Source organism: Molothrus ater, chromosome 10 (assembly GCF_012460135.2).
Source record: "Molothrus ater isolate BHLD 08-10-18 breed brown headed cowbird chromosome 10, BPBGC_Mater_1.1, whole genome shotgun sequence".
Taxonomy (NCBI): Eukaryota; Metazoa; Chordata; class Aves; order Passeriformes; family Icteridae; genus Molothrus; species Molothrus ater.
Window position 1 is genome coordinate 10,633,793 of NC_050487.2, and position 16,771 is coordinate 10,650,563.

At 35.2% G+C, this 16,771-nt stretch overlaps 1 protein-coding gene across 1 annotated transcript in view; it reads right to left on the bottom strand.

Annotated features, from left to right (window-relative positions):
* The window catches only part of DNER (delta/notch like EGF repeat containing), a 108,606-nt gene that overhangs the window by 22,258 nt on the left and 69,577 nt on the right, over window positions 1-16,771 (bottom strand). Inside the window, exons 5-7 of the mRNA XM_036388931.2 lie at window positions 14,015-14,160; window positions 8,150-8,303; window positions 6,085-6,198 (exon numbers count right to left, since the gene is read on the bottom strand). Coding sequence (XP_036244824.1) covers window positions 6,085-6,198; window positions 8,150-8,303; window positions 14,015-14,160 — 414 coding nt within the window. The remainder of the gene's footprint in view (window positions 1-6,084; window positions 6,199-8,149; window positions 8,304-14,014; window positions 14,161-16,771) is intronic.

Here is a 16,771-nt window from a genome sequence, read left to right on the forward strand (position 1 = left end):
AGTTAACAGAACTTATATCAATGGAACTAAGAAAACAGGGGGAGGCCACAATTGCTCTGTGAATGCCAGAGTTTTTGGATTTTTTTCGGTCACAACTGGCACCTGGATTTTAGGGGCATCTTCAAAATATTAGGTTCTGGAAAAATTACTTTCAACGCTGCATCTCCCTTAGATATCCATAAGTCTTACATCAGAATTATGGAATGAAAAGTATGGGAAAAATAATCTCATTTACAAAAAAAAAAAAAAGGAGCTAGAAAGATGGAAAGAAAAGAAATAACCTAAAGACTGGACTTTTAAGTTTTGTCATACAAACTCTGCAACAGACCAGGAGGGAAAATCAGGTCTGGCAGGGCACAGATGAAGAACAGGCAAAAGCCTTCTGTCCTCCCCATGTTGCTGTCCTATGGCTTCAGTTGCTTCATGGGCTTTGTCAGGAACACCTGCTCAGCAATGCTGAACAGAGAGAGCCTAAAAACAAACACTGTGGAATCCTGTACTAGAGGTCCCTCCTGTAGATGATAACTAAACCATCAGAAACTGCAAAGAACAGAAACCTCAAGAGCAAGGATGTAATTCCAGCAATGGTTCACTAGCAAATTAGCAAAGCCTGTACTGTTGTAATAAAATCTTGGTCAGATTTAAAAGAATCTGCAAGGACTTTTAACTATTACCAGGAGGAGATCAGCCAGCGAGTCCAGTGAAATCTCTCAAGTAACTCTGAAACCAGATTAACAAGGTTTAAGGAGATCTGAGGTCACACAATGACACTAATACAACCTTTGCAGTAATCTTCCTTCCAAAGAGGAGGTTACTGGCAGATGGCTAATGTTTCAAGTGACAAAGCACTTCAAGAACATATGCAGGTTTAAAATACACCAAAACATGTTGCCCTTGTGCTATCTTTGACTGCACTGTGAAATGCGTTTAGGTGATTTTGGAAGTTCAATTCTCAAGCATGAGTCAAATATCTGAAAATACTCAAAGCAGAAAATATGGAAATCTATTATTCTGGCATTTCTGAATGTACACTTAAATCCACACTAGTTCAATTGTTGAAAGCAAATAATGCAAGTAATAACTATAAAAATCAAATTCATAGGTGTATTGACTGAAAACAGAACCAAATTCCAGAAGAAAAAAATCATCATTGTTTATCTGCAGAAAAATATCCCCTGAACTGCTCTTCAACCAGCTAACATGGACCCAACCCTGCCTGAAGGTCACTGCTGGCATAAAAAGGACATGACTGAAATGCAAAGTCTAGTGGTAATTTGAATGAATTGAATACAAAATCTAGCTAGGAATAACATAGAAGGTAAAGGGGAAAGGCAATAATGGAAAATATTTATACTGGTAAAATGCACAGTACAATGCCTGTGCTTACATGGATAGTAATTTGGCTACTGTCAGGAAGTGGAACAGTCCTAAGTTAGGTGATATGCTTTATACATTGCTACAGACCTTCAGGGCAGTGACAGAAACTAGATCAGATTTCAGAGACAGAACAGCTCTGAATAAAAGCCCAATTTTTCACCACAGTGGAATTATAATTATTTGGCTATTGAAAGCAAAAGAGCCATGTGCAAGTCAAGGAAGTCAAACATTTTCTGAAGACACCACAGAACTGCCTTTTATACAGCTTGTAGAACAACTAACTTGTCTGAATGTTACATTAGACCCAATTCCAAGAATTACAAATATGTGAAAAAATAGGTCTGTGAATTGCAAGGGCTCAGAACTACAAATCTTTTAACTTTGAAATGCAGGATAAGCACTAAAAGAAATACAAGCAATTTATTATTTTCCCTATAGAAATTTGTCTTGTAAGGAAATAGAAATAAATGGTATTTCATCACAATTCTGTAGAGAGAAAAAAGTTACTAATCAGAAGGATCAAGAAACCATTAAAACACTGTAAGATTTTGATTGAAATTCACTCTAGCTAAGTCTTTCTTGATGAAGATGAATAGAGGCTAAACCCATTCAAGCATTAAGGAGAAGTCTATTAAAAATAAGAGCAATTTGGGAAGGCGCCAGGTAAAAACATTAGATTAGTGGAAAGTACCAGAAACTAAACAGCCATAAAAAATTTTAATTAATGACAAAATGTTCTTCAGGTAAATTAAACTCTCTTATGGTAATATGAAAAATTCTGCATTCTGATCACCAGTAACCTTGGGAAATCTTCTATATGCAACAGCTGCGTGACCCAGTTTCCTGTGATCAAGACTGTAAATGGGTTTATTCTATGTAAACCTAAAGAAGTTAGAATGACATCTGCAAGACGTACTAGAGAAAAAGGCTTTTACATGAACAATGAAGCAGAGAAAATAGTGAAAACCTTGAAACTTAAACTATTTTAAGTCCCAGAAAATAATTTCTATTCTCCCAGTCAATTAAGACTGGTGACAATGGTAACAATGTGCATTTTCTAGCTGCTATTGCAAATCAACATGTATGAATCACAACTTAGCATCTTCTATAGCTGTCAAACTCTATTTTCTAAACCACAGAAGCCATTATAAGAGCATTCATAAATTTATTGCTTTCCAGTATTTTCAGAAATGCCTGCAGATATTTCAGGACACTTTTGCTCAGTGTGTTGCCAGCAGTAGTTACCTGCAGCTACTCAAATCAAACTGTCAAAAGTAAAATAAAATCAATGTTAAAATGTGAATTTCAGGTAATCTATATATGTTAAACTCCTTATCATAGCATTGTTTTCGCTCTGTCTTCTTTTATTCTAGAGGATGACTGACATCCATTATTGCTGCCATTTTTCAAAAATATATTAAGCCAAATTAAAATATTTCTGCCCCATTTGTCCAAGCTGGTGACCTCCACATAAAGCATGTAGGAAGAGCCCAAGAACTCAGGCCAGTTTGATGGGGTTGGCCAGCTGAATGCAAGTAATTTTTATCAAAGATTAATGTTTTCCTATAACACTGAAGGCAGTTAATCTATACTTGTCATCAGAACATTAAATTTGCATGGAACAGAACTTCAGAAATATCTTGCAACAGAAGTTTATTTCTTTATTCTAATTGATCTGCACTTTGCCCATTACTGTCTGGCTTTGTTCTAAAACACAGCCCACGACTAAATCATTTTAATATTATCGTATGAGCAAAATTCACACAGGGCGAAGTACCTTCAAGTACCAAGTCTTTCATTCTATCTAATTTTACAAAATTTTGTCTGGAAGGAACACATTTCCTCACCACACAGCAGTTAATTTCCATACAGTTGGGTTTTTTTTACTTTAACTTTCAACAAAGGTTTCTGTGAATTTGAAAACTACATAAATAAGGATCACCAGCTTCAACATCTCTAAAACTTATATTGATTTATTTAATAATATGTGTTTATTAATTTAACCTAATGACATTTATTTATACCAATCAGGGTTTTTTACATTTCCAATTATTATTTGTGTATTTAGTTCCACTTCAGGGTATTTTGGAAATACACATAACTTCTCAGAAGCTTAAAGAAAATGGAGTAACCAAATTTCCAAACTGATGATCAGTACCCCGAGCAGTTTAAATAAAATCTATTAATGTTACTGTCAATACTATAGTGTGTTATATACTACAATAAGTGGAAGAAAATGAGAGGAGATATTTAAGAGTGATAAGGATGGAATGATTCTGAATATAAATTTCAAATATTCATTTTCAGGTTGGCATGTTTGCTACATGTAGGGCTTTAGAATGTTCCTTTGCATGAATATTTGAAAGTAATACTTACTAAATGTATGTTTATTGACATAAAATTAATAAAATAATCAAAAGACCCATATCCAATTGTAAGAAAATGCAAGATCCAAACATTATTCTGAAAGTAACAGTGTCAAAATTTTAAATAAATTCTTTGGTCTTTAGTATTGCTAAAGCTTCTTCGCTACAAATTCAAATACAAAATCCAATTTTCTCTTTACAAGTGATTCACCAACTTCATATAAGAGTTTATTTTCTGATGTATTTTGGGTATTAAAACCTACAGTGCATCCCACAGAAAATGGAATCTGTAAGCATAATGAAACTTTCTTTTCTAAAGGACTCTTAAGACAGTAAAATTGTTTAAAGAATCATCAAGAATTGTTCACATCTGAGATAGGCTGCTTTTTCAAGGCCTCAGATCTAGCTTTCTGTCAGTTATGTGCTTTTTTATAAACTACAGATATCGTTTGTAAAAGAAATGCACAATCTCAAGATCATTCTTCATTGTTTCCATCTGATTCCTTTATCTGCCATCTTTTTCTTTTCCTTTTGTGATACTTGCTACATTTTCTTATCCTTTTCCAAGATGTATTATACCTGCAGACTGTAGTTCCTACACAAACATAAAGCTCCTTGGTTACCTTTCCCCACTGTGCTGAATTAGCGGTACAGAAAGAAAAGCCTTTTCTCAACAAGTGATCACTATTAAGCAGAGCAGAATAGCAGCAGAGCAAGAGACCTCACTTAAATTAGAAAATTGGGGGTTGGCAGGCAAATTTGCAAGTTACTGCACCTGCAATTTTCAATTAACTACTCTGTTGTATTTACAAAAATTACTGAATCTCTTCAGAGATTAAAACCCAAGCAAAAGATCCCAAATTATGCCTCTGTGAAAGGGTAACACCTCAAAAGATGTAAGAATGATCAAGGGACAGTCATTAGTAAACTTACGCAATACGTTTTGTTAAATCAACTCTTTCTTTCATTCCACAAGATATCTGAGTTCTTCAGCTCATTGACATTAGACCTTCCAGAACAAAATGAAGAAGCAACAGTGCCCAGCACTGCAGCCCTGCAGGGCCCTCAGCCCAGCAGTGACCCTGCCCCGTGGGCAGCAGGAGAGAAGCTGGGCTATGATCAGCATATTCATTAACAGGCCATCAGGAGCAAGCAATTAATGAGCCACACACAGAAACATATATGGCAGACATAAAACAACCAAAAATCCCAGTAGCTACTCTTCCCAACATTATTGGAAAGATCATTTGCTGCACTGCTTGCTTAAAGATTTTTGAACATTCCTTCCAGATTCTTGAGTCTTCCTTAAAGATTTCTTAGAGAAATCCCAAGTAAATTATAGATCAAGTCTAACATCCAATATTTTTTCTCTTGAATTTCACTACTATTTATAAGGAAAACAATTTCCAAAAATTTTCCACATGCAAGATCTGCATGGCAGTCAATATGTCAGCTTCAACACAGCAGTTAAATGTTAAAGCATAGCACTCTAGAAAAGCAAGGAATCAGCCTGAAGAAACTACAAATAATCTTCATTATTAAGCACATAGATATTACCAGAGCAGTTATCAAAGACTTGCACCCTTAGAGCAAGCATTAAAGTACTGGTAGAACAAAACCAACATCCACAGATCAAGGAAGGACAGAAGTATAATTAGTTCAAAGTTCCAATCTTAATTATAAATAACTAATAGGAGGCTTCATAATTGAAAACTTCCACTCATGATAATTTTTTCATGTGCAATTTAGGGATCTGTCATTGCAGTCAGCACAGTGTTATGAAAGCACACTCTGGCATTGGGGTGTCCTTGTTTCACATTTACAAGATTTACCAGTGAGAATCAGTGAGAAGCTTTCATGTCAGGAAAGGAATACGTCCAAATGGAAAGGAGAATTAATTAAAACTTTTTGGGATTGAAATAATTCCTTTAGTTATTACTTTTACACACATTTTAGCCAACTGGCCCATGTGCAGAAAAGTGCAAATACTATAAGGGAGACATCTTTTCTCACACATTTAGTGGTCAACATAAAAATCAGATCACACCCTGAGTCTCCTCAAATTCCCCATTCTCATCAGTGCTGGAGCCTGATTTCTATTGTAGAAATAAAGAACATTTCTGCACCACATTTACACGGAAACACTAAACTCCTACAACATTTCATATCCTGCTGCTGATTATCCAAAATTTCTCATCTCATTTTCTTTTCTGCCTACAATTACAAGCTAAGGCACAATTTAAAAAAAATTAAATATACATATCTACATGTCAATATAATTGAAAACTTAGAGTAAAACCAGCATTTTCTATGAGGTGCTAGAGAGGAGTTTGCTGGTTACCTTCAGGGCACTGACAGCTGAATCCATTGAGGTGGGATGAGCAGGTCCCCCCATTCTGGCATGGCTGCTGGATGCAATGATCAATCTCTGACTGGCACAGCTCTCCAGTGTAACCTACAAAACAGTTCACAATATTCAGAAAATGGAGCAAAAACAAGGGTTTACCACTAAACATACTGCTCAGCCAGCCAAGTAGTACCATTATTTTTCTTTAATCAAATTAACCAATATAATGAGGACAGTCTCTCATTTCTTACAAAATGAGATTTCTAATTAAAATGTATACTTCATGAGAGAAGCATACAAATCCAGCAGAAGTCTAGAGACTACATCTGTGGTATTTTACCAACAGCAATATTCTGACATCACCAGTGAATTGGCAATAGATATTGGGTCCTCATTAGTACTCATCGAACCAAAAAAATAAAGTCATTTTGGTATGGTTTTCAAATGCAACTTGAATCCCAAGTCAATAATCTCTAGCAAGGCTTTAAACAGAACTTAACACTGTGAATTATTTGTGCATATGCTGAATGTCTGTCATTTGCTCCTACTTCTGGGCTTCAAGAAGAGTGTTTATTTTAAGTGGGAGCTGTGAAGAACTGCTCAGCACAGTTGCAAACTCTTCCAAATAAGCTTCTATAAGTTCACAAGCTACAGATTGTGTGTACTGTACTATTTGACCATAAGTTTGCTTTGTTCCATATGTCTGATGTCTGTAACACATCCCCCAAAAATGAACAAACTTAAAATACAATTTAAATTATTCTACACTCCATACCTAAATTTCATAACAAATACCACACATTCCCCTTCCCTAATTTTTAATTACTTCCAAGAAAATATCTTGAATGCATGACTGAAGAAAAAACTACATGCTACACACAGCATTGTCTTATTGTTTTAAAAGGAACCCTACAAAAATTATTAATAATCTTCCATCATGAGTTTATTTAACCAGATGGCTGGTGTTCAAGGCTAGTGAGGTATGATTATCACTGCTATGAACAGGTGTAGAAGAGAAAGACCCCAAGGGGATACAGAGGACATACATGGACAGCTGATGCAGGGGAGTAAAAGGAAAACAAAGGGGAACCACCCCCCACCCCCCAATTAAACAATTTGGGGGGGGACACCCATGGTTTTATTAAATAATTAGTTTTAATGCAATCATTTATAAAAATAAATATGTCCTATCTTTTTACCACCTGTAGTGCATGTTTTGTCCATCTGAAAGAGACTCTGATTCGGGAATAGCATCCCAAATATTTTGCAGGGACTAGAAATACAGAGGCACTAAACAATCACAAGAGAAGGGGGGGAAAGCAGTTTTTTGGTGAGATACACACTAAGAATCGTTACATCTCTACATTTTGTGCTGACATTTAACTTCATAACATTTCCTTCTAACAGAATTTGGGAAGCATGATCATGTTCATATATAAATGTTTCTGAAACTTGCATATGGAGACATAGGATAATTAAACTCTTACCTACAATTTTCTATAATATTTTTCATATGGAATTAATATTTTTTTAGAAATTCATAGTTAAATAGCAACAGTTAGTCTTCCAGACTGTTTTTTAGTGTGTGGACACAAATTTTGGTGGATACAATAATTATGGGTAGAAGCACAAACCACTGAACTTAACAATGATTGAGCCATTTGAATGACCATTAGTCATTACATGTTTAAAAAATTAAGAAGAATTATTGAAAAAAAAAAAACCCAAAAACGTAAACCTAAGCTTATGTGTGGTGGTCACAGAACACTTCTGAAAAAAAAAAACCCTGACAAAGAAAAAGCTGATGTAAACTAAATTTTGCTCCTGTGTTTTTAGCAGGTAAAATTCCACTAGTTAAGATTAATTCCCTCACAGGGCTAAGGTTCAGACATGTGCTTTCAGTGGCATTTTTCACCAGTGAAGAACCTTCCACTGCCCTTATGTTGTTGTTGCATTTTCTGTCTGTTCTGGCATCAGAAGTTTCACAGTTCACTGCTCTGCAAAAAGAGATGCACCGAATGTCAAGCAAAGCTGCATTATTCAAGAATTCAAAACCTACCAGGCAGGCAGCTGCAGGTGAAATTGTTCCTGTCATGTTTCTGTGCTACATCAGTGCAGGTTGCATTGTTCTGGCAAGGTTGGCTCTGACAGGCATCAAATTCTTCACACAGGGAACCCTTATATGCATCTTCACACTCACAAAAAAATGTTGCCTAAAAAAACAAAGAGGATGCATATTTCACAATAAATTTTCAAAGATGATGTTTTCATTTTATTCACTTCTGAACAAAGATGGTTTGGTTTTCATGTTCATAACAACAGTAGCTGCTATAAATACATCAACTGAACAAAGTTACTCCTTGAAATACTAAACCTGCACCAATTCTTCAGCTTAAATTTTTAACGATGTTGGGTCATTTCATCTAGACAAGGAGTCTGAGATCAGATCCATAATATCTAAATCATTATACATTTTTTCTTCCATTCCAGAAATTAGATTTGTAGGCTGAAATAACTGTCAGAATCAATAATGTGCAGATTTACTGCAACAAAGTCCTGTTACAGATATGCACTCTTTACATGACAAGCTCCCAGAGTGGTACTGCAGCAGTAACACCCCCTTTCAATTCTGTTAAAATACGCCTTCTTCTGAGTGTATTCACTACCTTAAACTTTGCTGTTTAATAAAAATCAAGACCACTACACCTCTTAAAGGCTTAAAGTACCTACAGGAGGCATGATATGGCACATTTTTGTTGGTAATAAAATAATTCAAATCAGATTTAAAAACTCTTTAGGTGACTAAGATTGTCAAGGAAGTCTCCAAGAAAAGCAGCAAGGAAAGCTCTCTCCTCTGTGGTATGCATCTAGATGAGATCTGAATCTTTGTTCTTCAAACACTAGATGGCAACATCACTCACTCTCAGCTATTCCAAAGCCAGACCTTCAGTGCTGGAACGCAGCTGTCCCATGCACAAACACTGGAATGCAAAGTGCAGAAGACACATGGAACTAGAAACAAAGAGATGGGGGCTTCTGGTTTTGCTTCATATGAATAATCAGCTGTGACTTAAGTAGAAAATAATCATCTTCACCTAAATAAAAAACTTCACTCAGTAAACTCCAGATTCCACTCTTCCTTACAACTATTACACTGGCAGAGTTATATAAGAATAAATATGATACATCTTCAAAACTCAAAACCATGACTATGTTATTTATCAGGAGTGCCAGAAGCCCTTCTTGAGTGTACAGTCTACACATGTCTGGAATTCACCCCAGCCTCTTCACCCAACAGTTCTGAGTATCTCACACGTCACCAATGACAGGTTTCCAAAAAAGGCTGTAGTTCAACAGCAAGGAAAGACAGTCAAGCAAAAGAGAGTCAAAATTATTATACTCACATAGCACAGTAACTATCTTTAAAGTTTTATCCAAGAGTTTGATATAGGGATCAATTTACCATAAAGAGTACTTAACAAAATAGGGTTTGAAAGTTGCAAAAGAAAAGCATTTTAACACTTCAATCTGAAATATCTAATGACAGGTAACAGTTCTGAGATGCTGACAAGCTATTCTGTGGAGAAGATTAGGTTATTATCACTTACCCCAATTGATACTACTTTTTTTTCCTGAATAGATAAAATGCACTAGCATATTTGAGCCAAACTGAGTCAAGAAGCTCCACACTGCCAATATGCTAGAATTAATGTCAGTAAAAACTTCAAAATAATCTACTATCAACCAAAAGATCATTTATTTTACTTGATTAAGTGCAAATATATAGTATAATTTTGGATGGTAATAAAATAATTTTTTTAAATAATTTGCTGTAACACAACCTATACTATATCATAAATATAGCTGGAATATAGTACTTTTTTGCTAGTCTAATTAAGAGGGTAATAAATCCTTTTTTTACTATGGTAAAGAAGTTAAGATGGCCAGAACAAAACTAATGTCTACTCTCTCTTACTGAGAAAGACTTTCAGTATTTACTACAACTCGGAGTGAGTTACTGTAACATTTGAACAAAATATTGCATGATCATTACATCCTTCAGAGCATACTGTACTTAGGAAAATGAGTCCATATGCAGGACAGCATAACTTCAGGTATATATGAGGGGTTTTATAAAATGACTTTTTACAGATTATTAGCAAATGGATCTATCCCAAAGATTCCAGCTTGCATAGAAGACATGGAAACAATTGCTATTCAGTTCCATATACTATTTCTCTGTGCAGGCAGAGACCAGATATTTTTTTGTGTAAAGGTTTTGTGAAATGGGTTCTAAATCTAGCAATAAAAATTCATATTTACACAGTCAGCCCATCCATATTTTTTATGGGAGAGTCAAAGTTATGGAATAGAGCAATCTGTGAGAGAAACAACCTCTTTTGTAAGCAAAATTGTGGCACTCACAATCTATGGATGGCCCAAGTTCACTTCAAAATCTTACATGAAATCAGAAATTCACACGAGGCAAATCTCTCCCCTTTGGGTTAACATCAAAACTTGTCTCTTCCATTAACTGCTAACTGTTAACTCATCCTGGTGTAAAGGCAAGTAGATGAATGTGAGAGTGGTATTTATATTGTGATGATGCCAAGACCAGTGCTGTACTTCTGACCCATTCCTGTTTCTCTTGTGGACAAGTGGCAAGCATAGCAGCAAAACAGGCACAAAGTTCATACAAAGGAAGAAAGTGGCATCCCTTGAGCTCAGCATCACCTCACTGCGCACAACTTCACTCAAGGTGATGAATTTTATCTTCCGTTCAAAGGCAACAAGAATTGAAAACAAAACTTTGCATTAGAACTTTGCTTTTCATAACCACACTCTATAGAAAGCATCGAGCTGAGTAGAAGTCAAGTTATAGATCAGCAAGGAATGAGCAAAAACTGGCCAAGACTCCCAGGTTAGACCAGAATTCATTTGTTTATAGTTAAATGCACTCTATACATAACAGTAACCCCCGCGCTTGTATCACTGCAGATTGTTAACTACATTTAAATTTCCCAATAAGCAGATGTGTTCCTACATTCTTTTACATTCTACTAGATTTGAAATAAAACTATGAAGTACATAAAAGCTCAAAGACAACCATTCATCTTCTTGGCACTGGAAGCAATGACTACAGCCAGTAGAGCTCTGAGCTTGCTCATGGCATTGGGCCTTTTATGCATTCTTCTAAGAAGCTGCTTTGCATCCTGCAAGACTAGATTGTGCAGAACCAGAATGAATTATGGATAAAAACAAACAGCAAATCACAAAGGGTGCATTTTAAATTTAAAGAAAATTAAAGTTTATGTTCTCAAAAAGAAGTGCCTTGTGGGAAACAGACACAATGGTTGTCATGTCAAGCATGCAATTTTGGCAGCCGCTTGCTCCATCATTAGGGAAATCATCAAGACATTTTAGAGCACATCTCACATAATTTCAGTTAAACAATGGCAGAAACATTCTACTTAATGAAATATGCCCTTCTATTTTTATTTTATGCTGGGCATGAAGCAGGGTCCTATCTGAAGTTCTCTGATGCACCAATATAGGCTAAAGAGCAAGGAAAGCTCATGGATTTAGAAACACAGGACAGGCAAAAAGACAACATGGCATTTTAATTCCCCCTGGAGTAGGAGGCTGGATATAAATTAATTTCCTTTTGGTCACTGTATTTGATGTTCTGGCAAGCTACCCCAGCCCAGCAGGCACCTGGCACAGGTTTGATGGCATTTGAGGGGATCACTGGGAGCATTCCTCATTTATTCAAGTTCTAGAAAACTCAGGAGCAGTTTATGACAGCAAAAATAGAAGCAATTGCATTTCTGAAGTTAAAATTTTATTTGAAGATATATAAATATCTTTAATGCTCATACATATATATTTACATAATTTTTATAAATTTTTTATATTTAGAAATATTGAGAACCCTGCTGATTCTTGATCTCTGACTGCCATTAATCACTAGATACTCTTCAGAAGTGGATTTTGACATGGTTTGTGTGTTCCACAGCTTCAGCCACAGGTCAACTACAGCCTAGTGCATGTTATACCAAAAATACCGCCTTAATAAATTTTCTGGTTATTAGGTTCAGAGAAAGAATAGTGGAAAGATATGAACAATCCTAATTTTTTCTATTCACTTGCCAGAGAAAGCAGCAGCCTGCATGTGCACAAGGCAGGACTCTCTCATCACTCACTGTTCTGCTTTTAACATACAAAGCTTCCAATGTCAAGATTACAAGTAGGAACATACAGATACTGGTTTATCTTTGTTTTGAGTTAAATAATTGCTTCTCTTTCTTGCTGTGAAGCCAATCTGTCTTTTTTAAAGAAAAATTTATTTATTTGCTACATCTTAAAATAATAATAACACATGGATAATTATTAGATGCTATATATGCTTTTCCCTTAATACAGAAATGCATTAATTCTTCTGCATAGATATAGGAAACAATTTATTCTTATTTTGTAACATCACATGCAACAAGAGAAAGAAATTAGAGTCATAAATTTGGACAAAAAACACGAAAATATATGAAATGAGGCAATCTACAAAAGATACAACACTCAAATTGACAAAAACTGGATAAAGACAATATTCTGATATGTTGTTATGCATAGTAAACTTGAACATATTATGTAAGCCAAATTCAAAATACTGACTTTATAAAATAAAAATGATAAATACATTAAAGCACAAAAACTAAACTGGACTATGAAATACAACACTGTATCTGAATGAATAATTTATTTGGATACCAGCCAGCTGGTATAGTAAAGCAGCATTTATTTCTAAATTCATCTTGCAATAATTATGTTCACACATTACCTCAAGCATTGTACAAATTCATTTTTGAGAACTAAAACAGATAATTATTCCAGATGTTAGTACTGCCACGTATGTATAGATTACTGTGGCAATTTAATTATTGTTGTTACAATTCAAAACACCATTTTCTATCAAACATGCTTATTGAGAATTTAAATCAGAAAATGGTAGCAGATGAACTACAAGTGAATTCACTCAATATGCCAAATTTTTTGTGCTCACAGCAGGCTCACAGCTGTTAATATTTACTCAACAGTTACTACTGCTTTTATCTCCCAAAGGAATAATAATAAAACCAAAGATGAACTGTGCATATTTGTGCTGTAAATGACTTTTAATCCATGAAATAAAAAATAACAGGTATAGGAGGTAAAAGATTATACAGTATCTAAATCACAAAAACCCAGTCTGGTTTTGTAAAAGCAGAATAGAGTGCAAATTTGACAGATTTGGTTCTTATTTTCTTATGTTGCTAGATCACACAAAATCCCCAGTGTCCAGTGGAATTGCCATTGTAATCCCTAATGCAGTATTATGTAAAGGACAAAGCTGTACAGGAAACCTTGCAACCACTATCAAATTACTCTATTCTGCTTCTTCTCATAATTATGCTCAGGTAATTCCATTGCACTGGTGAGTCTACTCTGAGTAAGCAGTTATTAAGAGGTGGAGAGAGAAGCACTAGATTAAAGCTGACCTAAAACCTATGACAAGGTTGAGAACTTAACAAATCTGAGTACATTGGTCTGGAGAGTAGAGATCCCAAGTGCCCACACCACGGTCCTCCTTTAGGGAAACTTTCTTCAACAATGACTCTAAGATGCAGAACAAATTCCTTACACCTGATTTGAACCATTGTTTTTATTGCTAGGGCAGGGTATGAATCTCTGCATCTCATTTCTGTTATTTTCTTACTTCAAGTGCTTGATTTTCAGGTACAGCAGATAAATATTGTTATTTAGTAACACCTGTGAGATGTCAATGCCTGTTCCACAGCTGCAAGGTATAAATACCAAGGACAATCTGCCCTGTGTTTCAATTACCATAGAATTGCCACATTACAGGAATGTTTTGGCGAGTTGACCTTACCTCATCTGGCCTGGTGATGCATTTCCCTTTGCCTGAGCAGGGGAAGTTGTCTGCATGGCTCCCCACAGGCATGCAGGTACTCGCTTTCACCACCACTGTCAAGCGTAGAGCCACAATGCACTTGGTAACTGAATCATTCAAAAAACCTTGAAAAAAAAAAGAAAATATTCTTGTTATATGACAAAATAGGCTGATACTGTTAATGCTCTGCAGCTAGACAAACAAAACTGATTTGAAATAAACTGTCAACTAAGAACAAAATTGCTTATACTTAATACACACCTCTATGATTGCAAGGCATGTAAATACAAATTAAAATACAATTCGGAGACAAACCTCATTATATTGATTAAAATAAAGGAAGACAGGATGGTGAAACAGATCTACTTCCAGAGCTCAAACCTAATTTTTTTAGGTTTCAAAATGAAATGCTTTTGCCGGCTACTTTTTGAAAAGTTAAAATATATATTTCTTTAATGACAAGGAACATGAAAATAAAATTTTGTGGAGAAATTAATTTAAATGAATTCATAAAAGTTACTTTCAGAGCTAAAAACACCCAGATTCCTTACATTGGTAAAAGATGGAGAATCCCTTTGGTTTTGTTTTCTATGAAGTTTGCAAGAATATACTTATACCACTTGACAGCACTTCTTTGTGTATTTGCAATACAAATATTTTTGAATGTCTGATCTGATGTCTCTATGAGCTGATATGGAAGGTAAAGATGAACTAAACATGGAAATAGTAACACTGGACAAGGAACAGGAAGATTCATGAATCTCTGGCTAGCACCTGTAATTGCATGGAAGAAAAAAAATGTGATTGGTAGCTATTAAAACACACTGGAAAATAACAACTTCGCTATCACACACATTCCTAACAGATTTATCTGAAAAATAAAATAAGGACAACAGGAAAGATAAAATGGGGCACACACACAGTCCATGACATATGGGATAAAGTCAGAGTTCATGTGAAAATACACAGCCCCTGCTCCTCTACTTGTGCTTGAACTGCCTCGCTCCTGCGCTCTGATTAGACTCCTGCACCACAGCCCTTCCATGTGTGGCATCAATTAATTATTTTGTTTGGGGAGAATAAATGTGCACTGACACAAAAATGTGGGTTTGGTACAGTGTATATACTGTATGCAGAATTTATGCATAAAACCCACCAAAGATCCTTCCATGAACTGCCAAACCTTGACTTCACTATCCTCCAAGCAGGCAGACTCCAAAGGTCTGTAGTACCAAAATGGAACGTTGCAGGCACAAGGCCATTCTATGATTCTCCTTTTCTTTAGAAAATATAGAAAGAATTTAAGCAAAAATTGATGGATTTTTTTAAAATAAATATCCTTAATTTTTAAAAGAACAACACTAAATAGATGCAGTGTATGACACCGAATGTTTTTTCTTAGATTTTCCACTATAATTGCAAAATCCATTTACAGCCTAAACCTCTAAGGAGCTTCAAAGATGCAATTCAGCTTCTTGCATTATAGACTGGAGATAGCACAACATTTAGTCATGAGAAAAATAAAACAAAATATTTTTAATGAACAGGAACAAACAAAAGTTTAATGAAACAGAACTTAAAGAGAATTCTCTTTCAGAACAGCTGCTAAGCATTACTTACATTTTGCATATGGAAGTGTCAAGCATGACTAATTCTACAAATTCCACACAAAATCATGTGGAAGACTTGAATTCTCTGTTCTTCATTTTTAGATTTCACTTTTTAAAATGCTTCATTCCTTCAGCTGTTAGTTGTCTATGATCCCTAAATCCTGCCTTCAAACAGGAAAATCTTATGTCCTACATAGACACCACTGGCTTGAGTACAGCCTCTACAAGTTAGCTGAATGTTCTAAAGGATCAGATTAAAAAAAAAAAAAAACAAAAAAACACATGTATTGGGTATAGTTCCAAATGCCTAATGGTCTGTTTTGGCTAGTGAAGATTACTGTAATCTGATGACCTCTTCAAAGCAAGCCAATTTATTCTGGCCTCAATACATACCCCATTTTTACCCATCTGTTCAAAGATGCAGCCAGAATTTTTCTTTAACAATTGAATGCAATTGTCATTGGCAGTCATGCAATTATATGTGAATGCTTGGAAGAATGTGGTATTTAGAAAATGTCTTTGGGTTCACATTTCCTTGTCTGAAGCAGATTGTTACATATTCTTCAGGACAGTTCCCTAAAGAAATATTAAATCAACCTTCTTTGTACTTTGAATCTTGTTACTATTTTGGTATCAAAAGCCCTTAGGCAAACCACTGAAAAAATCATTATTCTCTCTAGATTGCCACACATTTTCCTGCAAATTCTAATTATGTCACCTAATTTGTAAATACTAGAAACATACAAACATGGGTATTTATTTTCACTTTATAGAAGTTGCATATAATGTTCTGAGATCTCTAGGTTTTAAGGCTAAAAGAAGCTTGTCTGACCATCTAAATATAACACCCTGCTTAACTCAGGTCATAGCACTTCAATTAATTCTTTCCCCAATTCTCATAACAGCAACTGAACTACAGTGAGTTTTAAGTTCTATTTTTAACTTCTAGATGGGAGAATAATTTCAGAACCATATTTACAGCTCCTTTCATCTCAGGTCTGGTGAAAAATATTACAGCAGTTTATACCAAAAGGTAATTTTGTTCAGTTCAACCTTGCTGGTTTTCTAAACCCAGTTAAAACATAATGGCATCAAAGCATTTTTAGTTGCAGAATTCAGGGTTGAG